General features: G+C 43.3%; 2 protein-coding genes across 9 annotated transcripts in view; one reads left to right on the top strand and one right to left on the bottom strand.

Moving 5' to 3' along the window:
* The window catches only part of vwa8 (von Willebrand factor A domain containing 8), a 76,316-nt gene extending 68,624 nt beyond the window's left edge, over positions 1–7,692 (bottom strand). The window contains exons 1-5 of one of the 3 annotated variants that reach the window (XM_040149333.1): positions 7,612–7,692; positions 6,803–6,882; positions 3,512–3,589; positions 3,254–3,384; positions 2,441–2,551 (exon numbers count right to left, since the gene is read on the bottom strand). In XM_040149333.1, the coding sequence (XP_040005267.1) occupies positions 2,441–2,551; positions 3,254–3,337 (195 nt within the window). In that variant the 5' untranslated portion in view covers positions 3,338–3,384; positions 3,512–3,589; positions 6,803–6,882; positions 7,612–7,692. Of the gene's footprint in view, positions 1–2,440; positions 2,552–3,253; positions 3,385–3,511; positions 3,590–5,118; positions 5,425–6,802; positions 6,883–7,611 lie in introns of those variants that run through there. The other 2 variants (XM_040149334.1, XM_040149332.1) reach the window with 2 other exon arrangements.
* dgkh (diacylglycerol kinase, eta) overlaps positions 7,277–16,663 on the top strand; it is a 60,119-nt gene continuing 50,732 nt past the window's right edge. For 5 of the 6 annotated variants that reach the window (XM_040149339.1, XM_040149337.1, XM_040149335.1 and 2 more), the window contains exons 1-2: positions 7,388–7,450; positions 9,456–9,749. In XM_040149339.1, coding sequence (XP_040005273.1) covers positions 9,468–9,749 — 282 coding nt within the window. In that variant the 5' untranslated portion in view covers positions 7,388–7,450; positions 9,456–9,467. Of the gene's footprint in view, positions 7,451–9,455; positions 9,750–16,663 lie in introns of all 6 variants that reach the window. The other variant, XM_040149336.1, reaches the window with a different exon arrangement.

Below are 16,663 nucleotides of genomic sequence, written 5' to 3'. Positions count from 1 at the left end.
TACGGGACAGCCCTGCTGTTGTGATATTACATTATGTGTTAGTGTAACTGACTGCCTCGTGTTTGCGTACTGCACAGAGAAGTAGAGAGGATAAAGCACGCTCACTTATTGTTCCAGCCTTGGAAAATTGGACATCTCAGTAGTGGGAAAAAAAAACGCCAAGTTGATAGATGTGCTCCATGTTCTGATAATAGATCAGCTTTCAGTATTGGTCATATCAGTTCTTCACAGTGTTAAACAGACATTTAGCCAGTACTTGATTTTTGTGAATTACAGTTTGTGTTTTAATGGTATTTCATTTAAAGCATTATGAACATATGAAATAATGTTTGTACAGGCCTGTGTTACCCCAATGTCAAGTGTAAAATTTGAAAAATCTTTCAGTAAAACCATCTCAATTTGTTGTATTTAGCTGGAAATGAGCCACAAACCTAATATTTGTGAGCTGAAGTAGGATCTGTTTCCTCCTATTCTTCTTCTTGTCCTACGTATGCCCTTTCTGTGTAGTGCTGCCCACATTCATTTGACTCCACCTGCACTACACAGATTTGTTATAACACACTGCAAATCCTCGAGTGATTGAGAATAGAGGGGAGTCAAGATGAGTCTACTTTTCGAATCTTTGCTTCTAGAAGACATATCTGCAGCCGCCTGTGAAACATCACTGAGCAGAATTTAAAAAGGGTGATAGATCCTATCCCAGCATCCATTGAGCAACAGGCAGGGTACGGGCTTGCTGGAGAGGTCACAAGTCTACAACAGGGGTAACACGTATAGAAAGACATCCACATTCACACGCAAAGAACATGTAGTGAGTGCACATATTAAAAGTATTTAGTCAGAGCATCCGCTGACCAGCTAGCCAGGGCCTTTACAGACATCTTCAACCTGTCGATTAACCCGGCTATTGTCCCCACGTCCCTGGGGTCTACCGCTATCACCCCTATCCCAAAACAGTCCTTGGTCATGTGCCCAGATGACTACTGTCCTAGCGTACTCACACCCATCATTATGAAGCGGTTCGAGAGACTGGTCCTATCTCACATTAAAAAGTCTCTGCCGCTTGCACTCGACCAGCACCAGCGTGATAACCGGGCCAACAGATCAGCGGAGGAGGCCATATGCACAGCTCTCCACTTTGCACTTTCACACCTGGAAAATAAAAACTCATACATGCTTTTTGTGGACCACAGGTCTGCCTGCAACACAATCACCTCATCCAGGCTGTCAGTAAAGCTCCAATCCCAAGGACTTAACATCAGCTTGTGCAATCGGACCCTGGACTTCCTGACCAGCAGACCAAAGTCCGCCGGGATGGGCAGCCTGATCTCTTCATCTCAGACCTTGAGCACGGGCATCCCACAGGGCTATGTGTTGAGCCCCCTCCTCTACTCCCTCTTCACCCATGACCGTGTGAGGACCACGACAAGAACACCGTCATGACACCACAGTTGTGGACCGGATTAGCAATAATGATGTGGCAGCCTACAGGGAGGAGGTCCAGCACCTTTTGATATTCCCCTAACAAACTCTCTATTAACACCAAGAAGCCAAAAGAGCTCATCACTGACTTCAGGAAGTCCACCACCACCACCACCCCCAACCCCTTCCACATCAATGGCACGGAGGTTGAGCCAGTCTCCAGTTTCTGGTTCCTGGGCGTGAACACCTCTGCAGCCACAACACATCTTGCCTGGGGAAGAAGGCCCAATAACACCTCCACTTCCTCCGGTAGCTGAAGAATGCCAGGCCCTCCCAACAGATCCTGCTCAACCTCTACATCAGCACCACTGAGAGTGTCCTTACTCACTCTATCACAGTCTGGTATGGAAACCCCTCAAGCTCAGACAGGAAAACACTGCAACGTTCAGTAAAGACAGCCCAACGCATCACTGGTGCCATTTTACCCTTTTACAAGATATTTAGAGGAAACGCTGTCTGAGAACAGGGCTGAGCATCATCAAAGATGTTACACACACAGATTCTCTTTTACCCCACTACTACACCAATTAAGCTACTTATTCTTCACACATAGAGTTTACTGTTTATCCTCCTGTTTGTTTTTATTGGTAAATTTTTGTAAATGTAAATATTCTCTCTAAACACACATGTATATAGTATTTCCCTCTTTGTTATTTATTCTCGCATGTTTATATTGTTATTTATATTTTCATTTCATGCTCATTTTGCTTTTCTATCTGCCTTTTGCAATGTCTCCTTGGAGCCACTAGACATTTTCCGTTGTACATGTTTGCCGTACTGTACAATGACCAGAAACATGAATCAAACCAAATATTAAACACATTCCAATGTTACTGTGTGAAAAACTGACTGACTGGTGAGGCAAATAACTGGCTTTTACATCAGCTTGCATTAATTTCCCTGCTTGTTAGACAGTGTGTGAATCCAAAGAAAAACTATAAGCACTTAGGGGATTTACCTGGTCTATGTAGAAGGCCGTCCCTGAGCGGATCTCTCTCCTCTGTTTTAGGTCAGTCTCTGTGGTGTCCCTGGACAGAGCTACATACTCTACCTCCCGTTTCGTCAGCTCCTGGTCAATAGAGAATTGTATATAAAGATTGCGTGAACTAAACAAAAACAATGTATCTCAGACATCCAGTTATGAGGAAAGTTAATTCATATGTTCATAGACTGACTCTGGAGTATTCAGTAAATATTAAGGATTTTATCATGTAACAGCTCAGCTAACTTTGTTACATGCACTGACGTAGAACCAATTTCTATAAAACTGTCATTTAGATCATTTGCCAGCAAAAGTGTATGAGCAAAATGAATAATAATGGACCATAAAAACAGAAAGAATAAGGATGAGACATTGTCAATACAAACCTTTTAAAATCTACATCACTAGAAGAATCTGTACATGTTCAAAACATCTAAAGAATACATCCATGATGACTGAATTATAACATACACAATATGAATGACTTTCTAGGTGGAATTTTGCTTTAATTCAAGGCTTTTAATTTCTTGACGATAAACATTTCAAGAATTTTAAACAGAATCTTGGGGCAGTTTTTTCCTAAAAACGTTTATACTACTCTGTCAACGTACTGTGTCCGTTAGCACTTATAAATTATTTTATTCATACAGGGTTTGTTGGAGTATTGGCTTTGTAATACTTTTGTTATAGTTTTACAAATACTTCAATACCTAAGCGTTTTCACATGCTGTCACTTCACAGGTCTGCCTTGTCTTGGTGTGTGTTTGTGTGTGATTTGTGTGTACTCACGAGGTACTGCATCGCTATGGATCGTCTCAGGGGTCCTGGGGGACCAATGAGAAACACATCCTGGCCCAAAAGGTCTTTCTGCATAATCCATCGTAGGTGCTGAGCCACTGTCTGGGGTAGGGAGTCTAAAACTAGCAAACCCAAAGAAAAAAAGTTTAGTAACTTTTGTTTTACCTGTGTCAATTGCCTTCCTCCCATTTCATGCAGATGTGTATATTGCACAGACATCTCCAAAGCCTTAGATAGAGAATGACATACTGTGTTTGACTGGAACAAGTTCTGGATTCCGGGGTGTTTTGAGTTTGTAAGAGATCTCTCCGATCTTTACTGTGTCGCCTGCAAAAAGATGGAGTCAACAATACATGAGAGTCTTTCACAGATAATTTCCAGTGATAATCAGGACAGTACGATATCAGCTTCTACTATATCTATATTTAACTTGTATTGGTGTTAGCCGTGGCTCGTACCTTTGACAGTGTAACAATATAAAAACACAGGTGGCTAATTGATTGCTTGCTGATAAGTAGCTCCGGTTTGTGCCACTCATGCAACTATCATCTTTAGATTTGAGACTTTTTCATTGACCTGTTTTTCTTTAAAAATTGTAAACTTTGAAAACCCCTTTAGGCTGTTTGACAGCATGGACTGCTGTTCTGACTAGTTTCTAAATCCTTAATTGTATTTAGCTGCTTCAGTTTCAGGGTCCTAGTGTTGCGTGCATGGTGGATCACTGTCTCACTGTCATGGCTCACTGGGACACTTGAATAGAACAGAGCCATCAATAATGTTATTAGTAAAACCTGTACTTTTCCTGCTGTGACGAGTCAAAACGTCTGGCAACCAGACAAATAAACCCTTTGTTTGCCAAGCTGCAACAGTTTCTTAAACAAACAAAGATAGCAGTCAAAGTAACATCTGCTTGCTCTTTTTGTACAACATAAGTTATTAGCATTATAGTCGTATAGAAATATATATAATGAAATAAATAATATGAATAATATAAAGAATAAACTTCACTGATGCATCTTTGAACAACCTGGAAATGTCGTCAAATCAACAGTAAGTGTTGTCAAATAACTTAAGCAGTTTTTCAAAGTTTTGTTCTTCTTTCAGAAAAAAAAGAAGGTACAGTTGTAAATGTTGATAACCAGTTTATTGATGAAATTTTGGTCCTGTTGTCCTTCAGCCCCTTTTTTCATAAGAAAAGGGGTCAAAGATCCAGTGGAAGGGTCTCCTCGATAAATTAAAGAGATAATTGCTGCTGGAAGAGGATTTTCCATAACATGGCAACCCAAAAGTTGTTCTTATTAATTGCTTATAACAGATCTATGAAACATAAGAAAACTATTTATTAACCTTTGATAGAGCTGTTATTTACAGCTTTTTAAATGGTTCCTTTTCAGAAAGTAGAACTGAAAGAAACATATGTTCTTTGACTTCAATGCAGCTGATTCCAAAAGTTTTAAATTTTAAAACCATGATTAGTTATTAGTTGTACCTAAAACAACTGGGGCTAGCTGGTAAAATGACTTGACATGGTTGAATACCTGGTTTTAACCTTTCACCTAATAGCTAAATAAACGTATTGCCCACAGTCCCAGGTCCAAGTCGGGTGAAATGCTAATCGCACACTTGTCATCTCAATGTGTTCAGCTATAAAACATAAATCACAACTCTGTGTCACCGTCCAGTCTCGCGGTTTTACTGCTGTCCAACAGTAACAGCTAATTATTTACCTAGCTAGCTATTACCATAGACAGCACTGTTGTATGCACTGTTTCCGATTGAATATAAGCTTTAAAATGTGCAGTCTTTTTCGCCACAACTGCGGTGTCATAACTGGGCATAACTGACAGGCAGGTTACCTGAAGATGTGTTGAGAAGTTTGACCTCATGGGTTCTCCACACCCAGCCGTCTCTGCCCAGGACAGAACCCAAAATATTCCGCACCCTCCTCGCGGCGACGGCCGCTGCTGTGCCGCGACATAAAATCTGGCCCTGCATACTTAACCTATTCTGTTGCCTCACAAAACATAGCATGAAACAGAGTCCACAAGCCTCTTGTGAAGCTATGCCCTGGCCGGCCTCGTATCCATTTCATAACATCTCTCAGTTCACTTTGTCGGAGTCGGAGGACAATAAAGGAGGGACAGAGTGGTCCGGGACTAAGATCTTCCGTAGTGGTTTGCTGACAAGTGTCCCGTTCGTTCCGACCTAGTATTTACATTAATAGCATCGTAATGTGACTGTGACTGTAAAGCGTTGCTTTTCTAAGGTGGATCAAATAATCTACTAAATGTTCTGTGTGATAAATGATTGAGCCTGCATTCTTTATCCATCTGACATTTGATCTCTTTAAGCTATAGTCTTTCTGTCTGGGTGGCTTCTGGGCCTGGAGCAAGTTTAGGTAAAGCACACCTAGAAGGACATAACTGTTGTGATAATGACACTTTATGCTACTTGCTTGCAAACTTTATGTATGTTTGTGTTTAGATTTTTGTGTCAGTTTATGTAAAACGTAGGACGTGTTTGAGTAGCACAGCAATCTTAAGCTCAATCAACCCAACGATTTTCAGTTGTTTTTCACAATGTCATTGGGTTTTATCATGAACCAAAGTAGTTTTCTTTCCAAGAGGGTGATCATCTCTATATTTTGATGTTCGTATTAATATTTCATATTACTTAAATGGTTTTATTTTATTACTGCAACCCACTTATCTGTCTCTCTCTGTCCCCGCTCCCTCTCTCAATACATCCATCATGCTATAAATATAATTATGACTCTAATCCAAAGTTATTATTATTAGTAGTAGTAGCAGTAGTAGTACCATTAGCAGTAGTAGCAGTAGAAGTAGCAGTAGTAGCAGCAGCACTAGCAGCAATAGTAGTAGCAGTAGCAATAGCAGTAGCAGTAGCAGTAGTAGTAACAGTTGTAGCAGTAGTAGTAGCAGTAGTAGCAGTAGTAACAGCAGTACTAGTAGTAGCAGTAGTAGCAGTAGCAGTAGCAGCAGTAGTAGTAGTAGTAGCAGTAGCAGTAGCAGTGGCAGTAGTAGTAGTAGCAGTAGCAGTAGCAGTAGTAGTAGCAGCGGCAGTAGTAGCAGTAGTAGTAGTAGTAGTAGTAGTAGTAGCAGTAGCAGTAGTAGTAGTAGTAGTAGTAGTAGTAGTAGTAGTAGCAGTAGTAGTAGTAGTAGTAGTAGTAGTAGTAGTAGTAGTAGTAGTAGTAGCAGTAGTAGTAGTAGTAGCAGTAGCAGTAGTAGCAGCAGTAGTAGTAGCAGTAGTAGTAGCAGTAGTAGTAGTAGCAGTAGCAGTAGCAGTAGCAGTGGCAGTAGTAGTAGTAGTAGTAGTAGTAGTAGTAGTAGTAGTAGTAGTAGCTGTAGCAGTAGCAGCAGTAGCAGTAGTAATAGTATTAGTATTAGTAATATTTTCCCACTCCTTCTAACTCCCACCATGTAAAAAATGAAGCCCAAACCCGTATCAATTAGTCAATTTATTTAAAGCACATGGAAAAACAATAAATGTCGCTTAATGAATAAATAAATATTTGCTGACCTGTTCAGTGAAGAGACGCGGTAGCCTGAATAAACTCATCTTCATCAAATGACATGAGGGATCTGGGGAAATTGGGAAAACTGGGAAAATCCACCCTCTCATTAATTAGATTTGTGAAGACAGCGCATTGATGGATGACGTCATTTAAACTCCACTCACATTCACATAGACACCCTCCGCGTGCTCGCGCAGACACACACACACACACACACACACACACACACACACACACACACACACACACACACACACACACACACATATATATATCCCCGCCGACTCGAGCTATCCCGCCGGGGCCCTGACAAACCGCGCAGAGCCGCGCGCGTTTAAGCGGGTTTGACATTTGTCACGTGGAGCGGCGGTAGGCTCGGCCCGTGCGGCAGCGCAGCGGAGGGAAAAGGGAGCAGGCAGGAGGGGAGAAGTGTCGGAGGTGTGGTGGCGGCGGCGGTAGCGGAGGGAGGACGAGGCGACTTTAATCCCGTCTTCTCAGTGCGCGTATGAGCGGCGCAAGGGCAGCGAGGCAGGTTGTGAATTCCTCCACCTTCCGCTGATTTTCGCCTCTTTTCGGCCCCGGAGCGGACACAGAGGTCTGGGACTATGGAGGATGTCTACCATTACACCCGCAGCCCTGCCTGGGAGGAACTGGTTAGTAGAAACTCAAGCCCGGAGACTTTTCTTTTGTTTTGTTTTCTGCCTCTCGGTTTTCTCATGTCGCTACGAGTCTGCTCAGTTTCCCGAATGACAGAAAGCGCTTATTGTACCGAGTTCGTGAGTCTAGCGGTCTCTAATAAGAAGTTTGTACTGACCTTGTCTTACACTTTGGAGGCGTTTCATCCTCCCTGTGTTCGCATAGTGTCGGCCGCGTGTTGCCGCCAGTTGTGGAGTGGACTACCGGTTAAAAGCCCTTTAAATGTCGCTTTCTGATGTCTTGACAAAAGCGCTGGCGACGTTTAGGTGGCAGGTACAGAAATGATTCCAAACTGATCAGTAATTCGATTTCCCTGCAATTAATTGACAACATGGGATGCAGCCTGTTTATTCTCAGATGAAAGAGTAGGGGGACTTTTCTCCTCTCCTCTCCTCTTCTCTCCTTTTCTCTCCTCTCCTCTTCTCTTCTCTCCTCTCTCCTCTTCTCTTCTCTCCTTCTTCTCTCCTCTCCTCTTCTCTTCTCTCCTCTCCTCTCCTCTCTTCTCCTCTTCTCTCCTCTCCTCTTCTCTCCTTCTTCTCTCCTCTCTCCTCTCCTCTCCTCTTCTCTCCTTTCCTCTCTCTCCTCTTCTCTCCTCTCCTCTCCTCTTCTCTCCTTTCCTCTCCTCTCTTCTCCTCTTCTCTCTCCTCTTTTCTCTTCTCTCCTCTTCTCTCCTCTCCTCTTCTCTCCTCTCCTCTTCTCTCCTCTTCTCTCCTCTCCTCTCCTCTCTCTCCTCTTCTCTTCTCCTCTCCTCTTCTCTCCTCCTCTCCTCTTCTCTCCTTTCCTCTCCTCTTCTCCTCTCCTCTCCTCTCTCTCCTCTTCTCTCCTCTTCTCTTCTCTCCTCTCCTCTTCTCTCCTCTTCTCTCCTCCTCTCCTCTCTCCTCTCCTCTCCTCTCCTCTTCTCTCTCCTCTTCTCTTCTCTCTCCTCTTCTCCTCTTCTCCTCTTCTCTCCTTTCCTCTCCCTCTCCTCTCCTCTCCTCTTCTCTCCTTTCCTCTCCTCTCCTCTTCTCTCTTCTCCTCTCTTCTCCTCTTCTCTCCTCTTCTCTCCTTTCCTCTCCTCTTCTCTCTACTCTCCTCTTCTCTCCTTTCCTCTCCTCTCCTCTTCTCTTCTCTCCTCTCCTCTCCTCTTCTCTCCTCTTCCCTCCTCTCCTCCTCTCCTCCCCTCTCCTCTCCTCTCCTCCAAATCGAGGGGGAGATTTTTATGGTCCGGAATGATGGAAGCCACCCTTCCCATTTCCTTATAAAATCCGAGTCCCGCTCCGTCTTGGCCGCCGAATGTAAATTCATTCGAACTCTGTCATGTCACATAAATTTAGTCACATGTTGCAACAACAAAGAAAAAGGGGTTTTGTTTGTTTTAATATTTTGGTCAAACAATCCAACGACCTGACCCCCTCTGGCTCAGTATAGTCCGGCGTCCCCCTGCGTCCCGTGTTAACAGAGTGGGACTCTTGCAGCCTTTTTGTGGATGGCAGCATCACTGAGCCTAATGCGTGATTGTGTCACGATCCCTTCCCCGAGCGCGGCTTTCTATTGATTTGTCGTGATATTGGGCCACGTTTGGTGCCCACCGCCTACTTTTGTCTGTCTGTTTGCGGGTTCTTAGCCTCACCCGACGGCTCTTTCGACCTGAGGAATAGTTCATTGTCATCAGAGTAGTTTGATTATGCCGATTCTCCCCCTGTGACTCCGCGGGTCGGTCGCGGCGCTTGTTTAGAGCGGCCGCTAGGGTCTGCCACACCACGGACATGTCCGCCGGTTGACGGAGTGGACGACGAGGCGGTCTCTAGCCTCGGTCGGGACTGGCCGCGTAGGCTGGGGCCATAACCGTCAGCCAAGCAGGGACTCGGGGTGGGGGGGGTTATGCGCTGCGGAGCCCATCCCCACTGTGCCGCGACACGCTACATCCCCTATGCGTTCGCCAACCCACACACGCTTCAGAAAACACGGCCGTCTTCTTCACAGAGACAGTGAGAGATGACAGCGAGGAGAGACGCTTCTCAGCCGCTGAGCAGCTCTCGCCTCCGGGAGAGGAAGGGAGCGGCGGACCGGGCGAAGGCTAACCCCGATTGGTTTTATCCCTCCCCTCGACAGGAGCCGGAGAAAGGGCCGGCGTCCGCGGCGGGGATCCATGCCCATGTGGTGGGGGCTGTCGCCGGCTCCGGGGCTGCGGACGAGTCCTCTGACAGCGAGGCAGAGCAGGAAGGCCCCCAGAAACTCATCCGGAAAGTGTCCACCTCAGGACAGATCAGGAGCAAGGTAAGACACCTCTGTCTCTTTGTCTCTTGCTTTTTGAACTTACATTTATGTCTGGATTTGGACTTCACACGGTCAGATGCTGTTTATGTCTTTGCTGGGAACACAGTCTCTGGTGTCTGGGAGGCACGTTGATAGGGGACTCACACACACACACACACACACACACACTCTTTCAACTAGATGATCAGCGGGCAAACATCCTGCTGGGCTGTCCCTGAGCAAGGCACCGACTCGCTGTAGCGGCACCGGGACGCTGCAGGCTGGGGCCTTCAAAAGAGATGTGTGTTGTGGATTTTGTTGCCGGTGGGTCCTAATGATGTCCGAGGTACCGGCGCAGCACCGGGGCCGCTCAGTATTAGAGGTTTTTGCTTCCTTGCCTTGTTGGCTTATGCAAGACGAGGCTGCAGGGCTTTTGCAGGCTGATCAGCCCCGCACCTTATCTTTTTTTTTAATAATGTTGTTTGGAAATACGCTAAAACAGACCTTTTCTGCCCAAGTTTGAAGTACACGAACTTGCAATGTCACAAAAACTTGCTCAGACCTGTTGCTTTGATACAGGTCAGACAAAGTAGTACAACCAAAGTAAAGGTACAACTCATTCAGAGCTTTCACGATTAATTGACAGAAAAGTAATCTGCAACTATTTTGATAACCAGTTAATTGTTTGTTATTTTTCAAGCAAAATAAAAAATAAAAAAAATAAAATGTGGTTTCAGCTTCCCTAATGTGAGGATTCGTGTTTTTCTTTGTCATACGTGACAGTTAATTGTATACCTTTGTGTTTTTGACTCTTTGTCAGAAAAAACGTGCAAATGGAAGGCATCCGGGCTCAGAGTAACTGTAAATGTTTTATTATAATTCATAGACCAAAAGCTTAATTGATTAATTGAGAAACTTATTGGCAGATTAATCGATAATGAAAATAATTGTTATTTGGAGCCTAAACTCATTTAATTTATTTCATTTTTCAAGTGTGCCTGCGAACACATTAACAATAGATTCGTTAAACAGATTTTTGTATGTTTTTCATTTTTTAATTCTCGCAGTGCAGAATATCGTTTTGCCTGGAATTTCATTCCAACTCTAACACATCACAATAAACCAAAGCTATTTTGATTTTAAAAAACACATAATATATATATTCTGACTCTTTACATAACTTAACTGTAATGTCAATTTGGCATTACAGGATATAAACTATATGTGTGTGTATATATATATATATATATAATGTGTGTATATATATGTATATGTAAGGGAGATTTAAATCAGCTTGAATAATAATTTGTGTTTCACAGATAATGGAAGGCTAACGATCTGCTGCATTCCTGCTGTGGATGTGGATGGTGTGCTAATTCTTACCTCTGACACCTAAGCTTTCTTGGCCCCCTTTTACACTGTAAATGACTGACGTCCTCCCACACCAATGGATCCACTTAATTATTGACTGCTCCACTCTACCCCACCTACATTATTCAGCATGGGGGTATATTTAGAGACTTGGGGCAGAGGAATGTCTGGTCATACCTTTCTTATGCAAATGCCCCAACCGGTGGGTGTAGTGTTACCCAGAGGATAAGTTGCAGGGCTGCAGCAGACATTATGTACAGTTTCGGTTCATCAGTTACTCACGTTTTCAATAATTGTATTAATAGTTTTGCGTACAAAATGTAAGAGCCTGATGTGAAAAATATAAATTGCTCATTTTTTCCATCCGACATTAAATTGAAGGCTAATCATTTAGCGAGAAAACCAAACAAATCCTCACATTTCCGAGGCTAAAACCAGCAAATATGTGGTGGTTTAACTTGATAAATAACAAATAATGGATTATGAAAGTTGTGATAAATGGATTTTCTGTCAGTTTTACGACATTATCATGTTGTAATCAATCAAGAGCCAGTCTAAAGGGTGATACATTATAGAGTATAAGTGTAAACACAGATCCAGCTGAGGTTTGTTGAAATTTCCTGACGGACGGTTTATCGTTAGTTGATCTTTCCATGCACGCAGTGATTCTTTACTCACCTGTCGATTCTGAATTTATGGCAGGAGTTCTGAAAGTGGATGAAAGTCATGATACACACTCTGACTGCAGCAATGTACGTATACTGAATGGATAACAACTGCCTTGGCTAGCAGAGGGCCCCAACGGACCTAATTTGCTCTGCCGAACTCTATATGGCAGGCTACACGATGCACTAAAATGAGTTCACCCCGCTATCACAATAGTGTAAAGCACGTTTGCCGTAATTGTATCAGTGTGCTTAGCATGTCGACATTGCGCTAGAAAAGGTCTCAGAGTTGTTGTGGTGTGGGTCAGTGGGTTTTTTTTTTCTGCGAGAGTGTGTGTGCATGCTGAGAGTTACTAATGGATCACGCAGGCACTGACTCACAGAGTGTTGTTCCACTGAGTTGTTTGCTCAGCTCTGGACTGTGTGTGTGCAAGTGTGTGTGTTTGCGTGTGTGTGTCACATGAACCCGTATGCTTGCCCATCACATTGTCCATGTCCATCCCTCTCCGTCCACTATCTCTCTGGTTCTTTGGTTGCCACAGACAACCACATCTTTCGTCCCTTATTGACCGAATCCATGGCAATGCTGCCTGTAAGACAGATGGTTTGGTTGAAGGGGGCACGTATGCTACACAGTATGTCGCATCTGTTGTCTTCTCAGACGTGCCCGCTCTTTGTGTCTGTTTGGTTAAAATTTCGGGAAAAAAATCTAGACAAACATGTCAGTAAATCAAAGCGGACAAGGAGTGAGGAGCAAAAGCCAGCAGCAGCCTACAAACTCATTTAACACAGCATGGAAGCTTTAAAAAGCCTTTTTCAATCGCAGAAATTAAATACGAACTGGCAATGGGGGCTGGTGGTTTACCATGAAATTGGGCAGGATTGGGCAAGTTATTATGAATGGCAAGATTGTTTTAACAACATCTTGTAAAATTCATGAAATCTCTTCTTTGCAAAAACGAAAACTGAAGAAAAATAAGATTTGTTAACGTGGATACTGATTGTGCTGAAAGTCTTGACCCCTGACAAAAGTGAGCCGTGACTGGCTCTGTCCTTTGTCTCTGTCCCTTTCCCTGGCAGGTACAGTGCATGGCGCAACTGAAATTACTGCCTCTGGTAGTTAACTTTTCGGTTTATCTGCCTGGTGTCCACTGTTATTGATAGCCACCGATAAACCCATCATGGCCAATCCATATATTGACAGCTGTGAATAGTTGCTGTTTTTGTTGAATGATTGGCTGATGCAGAGATGAGATATCGGGTGTCATTTATCGCTGCCCGATGTTCCGAGATCTCGCTTGTCACCCTGAAAATAATGGGATGTGACCACACACAGAGCAAATTCGTCTTTTCCTCCTCGTGTAACTTATAGTGTTGTAAATGCATTTTATCCAGTAAACCAGTTAATTACAATAAACACGAAATACCTTATTTGGTAGAATCAGAATCAGGCTACATATTTCTTAAATATGTGAGGGTGAATAACAGTTTCGTCGCCCGTCATCTCCACCCTCAGCCCCCTCTCTGTATTTTCAGGGTGCGCTGTTGCAGCTGAAGAGAGCTTATAAACTTGTGACTAATTCTGTAGCTGTGTGATTGAAAGCAGAGCCAACGGCATGCTGAAGCCTGCTGCTGCTGCTACCGCTGCTGCTGCTGCTGCTCAACAGACGACCGGGACAGCACTGCAAGTCTGACACAGAATAATCCAGATCAGCTAGATGTTGAGTTAGGCGGGGCCGGGATGAGATGCTGTAGAGAATATTCATCTTTGGTCCACTCTTCCTGCGCGTCGGATGAGGCGACACTCTGTGACTTACATTTATGGGAAGTAAGGCTGACTTTTTGGATAAATACTCTTGGAATCAGCCGTGGATTGAGTTATTTGGTGGTTTTCTACTTGCTGATTTTTTTCAATTTACCTTGCTCTTTGATAATATTTCCATATGGAAGACACTCAAATGGGTAAGCATATGAAAGAGAAACATGTACCCAAAGCCCTCCTCAAATTGCTGTGGGTTTTGCCCACTCAGATTTATTGTACTTCCTGCTGAGAAAGCGTAGGCAAGCACTTCATTTTTCTCTTCTGAAAGATCTTACTGGGATTATACTTTAACAGGAAATTTGCCACTTGCTTTCGCATTTAAAAGTTACACTTCAATTTAAGTGATGTGATGATAGGTTGTGAGGAACACGATGCTTTAAATAAGGAAAGCTCTACTTTTAGACGCAGTAGTCCGTTTGTGTCTCACACCCTCGCTTGTAGAAATCGTAACTGTACATAGTCATGTAGCATAATCCACTGTGGCATTTAAACAATGTAAAGTTGAGTCCTCTTGTGTCCAGAGCTGTGGCTGAATCGAACTGAGGCAATTGTGTGTAAATTGCTGGCCTCGACAACATCCCTTAACATCCCCTGTGCCCACTTGACACTATGTGGTCCAGTTGCACAAAGGAGATCACAGACAGGGGAGCTGCTGCTTCCAAACTAATGGACTGTAATTTTCCCATCAACGTGGTGAAATTTTAGCACGTGGTGGGAGTTGGAGGAGGAAGGGTACAGAGTTGCAATTACACCCGACACAGAGGACAACATGCCAAGACAGCTACTGGGGAGTTGTGGAGGTGCGGGGAAGTGAGGAGGAGGAGGAGGGGAGAGGAAAGTGAGAGATTCAGCAGTGATCTCCAAAAGACTTGATTGTTCTGGCTCCACAGGCAACCCAGTCTTACTCAGGAATGACAGATGAGTTGGTGTTGGAGGTGTAATGGAGCCTAACTGCACGGAATGATTCCTAAGACAGTGGGCTTCTCTCAGCAGCCACTGAGCATCCACTGTGACTGAGGACACATAAGTAAGCGGTTGTCTTCATGGACAGGCCGCTTGCAGTCGCAGCGGTTTTGTCCGATCAGTCATGGGTAGAAACTGCCAGACAGGGATAGGTTTTCTCTTGGCAAGCTGATATATCTCTCTTTTCTCTTTTTTTTTTTTTTGTTATACTGTATGCACCCATCGGCCGCAACATCGAAACCGGTCGTCTGTAGGTACAAGCACATACATGTATACCTGTGTATCTGTCATCAGAGGGTCCTCAGAAGAAGTTACAATAATGGCAAGACAGAACAGGGTGAGAAATGGCGTGGTCCTCCTGGGCCTAACAGGGAGGCCTTATGTGTGGGACACAGAGCTTTTGGTGGCCAAGGCTCTGGCACCTTTACCACAGGCTGGTTGTCATTCCACAGCTAGTTTCTGAGTTCCTCCTGTTTGTTAAAGACATCGTCAGACATTTCAGGACATGTGCCGATTTGCTTTTATTGCAAGAGTTAGATGAGAACTATTGTGTGTCCTAGAAATTCATTTTCTATACAACTAAACTGCAAAAACAAATGCGTTTAGTAATAAACAGTTGTGTAGTAGTTGTTGTGAATGGATTAGATTTCCTGTTAACGTAATGAAAATATATTGTTAATGTACATATTTTGCAAGTTGCAAAAATGTTGATATAGAATGATCTTGCAGTTGAATATCCACTTGTAGTGACTACGGTGTTATTAAACTATTTTATGGTTATGTTTAGGCATTCACAGCACTTGGTTTAAAGCTAAGGAAGGTTCGTGGTGTGGTTCAATACAAAAAAAGCAAAAACCAAACCCCCAATCTTTCCCTAACCTTAACCAAAGTGCCTTGGTTTCCTACATCGAGCCACAGACTGGACTGTGGATGTGAACCCTGGTCTCTGGTGTGACAGTCGTGAGCTTTGTACACCACCATCCACCTCAACCACCTCCTGGAGACTCCGCTGCTCTTAATAAATGTGGCGCATCGTTCATTCAAAAAAACAGAACAAAACAAAACAAAAATAAAGTTGCCTCTGAACATAATCCAGCCAGCGATTACATTTCCTACAAAGCATATTTGCTGCCTGAGTTTAGTTTTATATAAACCTAATTTCTAGGAGACAAGATTGGAAGATTGATGCCACTGACACATCTGTTGATTCAATTTATGGTTATAGCCAGGAACTGGTTAGCTTAGCTAAGCATAAAGACTGGAAACAGGGGGAAACAACTAGCCTAGCTCAGCCCAAATGCAACAAAATCCGCCCACCAGCACCTCTAAAGCTCATTAATTAACACATCATGTCTTGTTAGGGAAGAAAACAAAGAATCCTGTACACTATCCATCACTTGTACTCACTTTACTGACAATGTTGTGCTTACGACTTCATTTTTTCACTTTGGTTTGTGTACGGATTAAACGGAGTAATCCATAAACATCCCTAAAAAGAGGACAGATTTAATACCTAGAGAGCATTTGACAGACAGTGACATACAGAGGATGAATAAATGCCCATCTGAGCTTCAACAAGGCTGAAGTTTTTATAATAATTCTGAAAAATAATCCTCTGAAACTGTCACTTCAGAAGACTCTGGAACTAGAGCTGTGAAGATTAGTCGATTAATCAAATAGTTGATCGACGGAAAAATAATTTGAAACTATTCTGATAAATGATTCATTGCTTTGAGTCATTGCAAGCCTGATTTATGTCACTGTAAACTGAATATCGTAGTCGAGAGGATGTTCCCATCTCATGTGCCAATTCCACAAAATAATTTGGGGTTTTTAACACTGATGCAATTTCAACCATGATTTTATTTGGTCCCAAGACTGTTGATGATTGAAGTGGATTACGAAACTCACAGTCCCAATATTTAGGACAGAATTAGCAGCACCGTACCTCTCTAAGGCCTGATATTTTAAGAATCTTTAATCTTTGCTCTTTGCCTTAAAACCGTCACAAAACAATTAAGCTAAGCGGAGAAGGAGGTGAAAAGTCAAGCATTTTTATCTGATTAATTAGATAGAAACCTCAGTGAGGCCCAGAAGGGCCTGGTAATTGGTTT

This window comes from Xiphias gladius, chromosome 16, assembly GCF_016859285.1.
Source record: "Xiphias gladius isolate SHS-SW01 ecotype Sanya breed wild chromosome 16, ASM1685928v1, whole genome shotgun sequence".
Taxonomy (NCBI): Eukaryota; Metazoa; Chordata; class Actinopteri; order Istiophoriformes; family Xiphiidae; genus Xiphias; species Xiphias gladius.
Note: the sequence above shows the minus strand (reverse complement) of the source record. Positions and strands in the feature narration are given on the sequence as shown.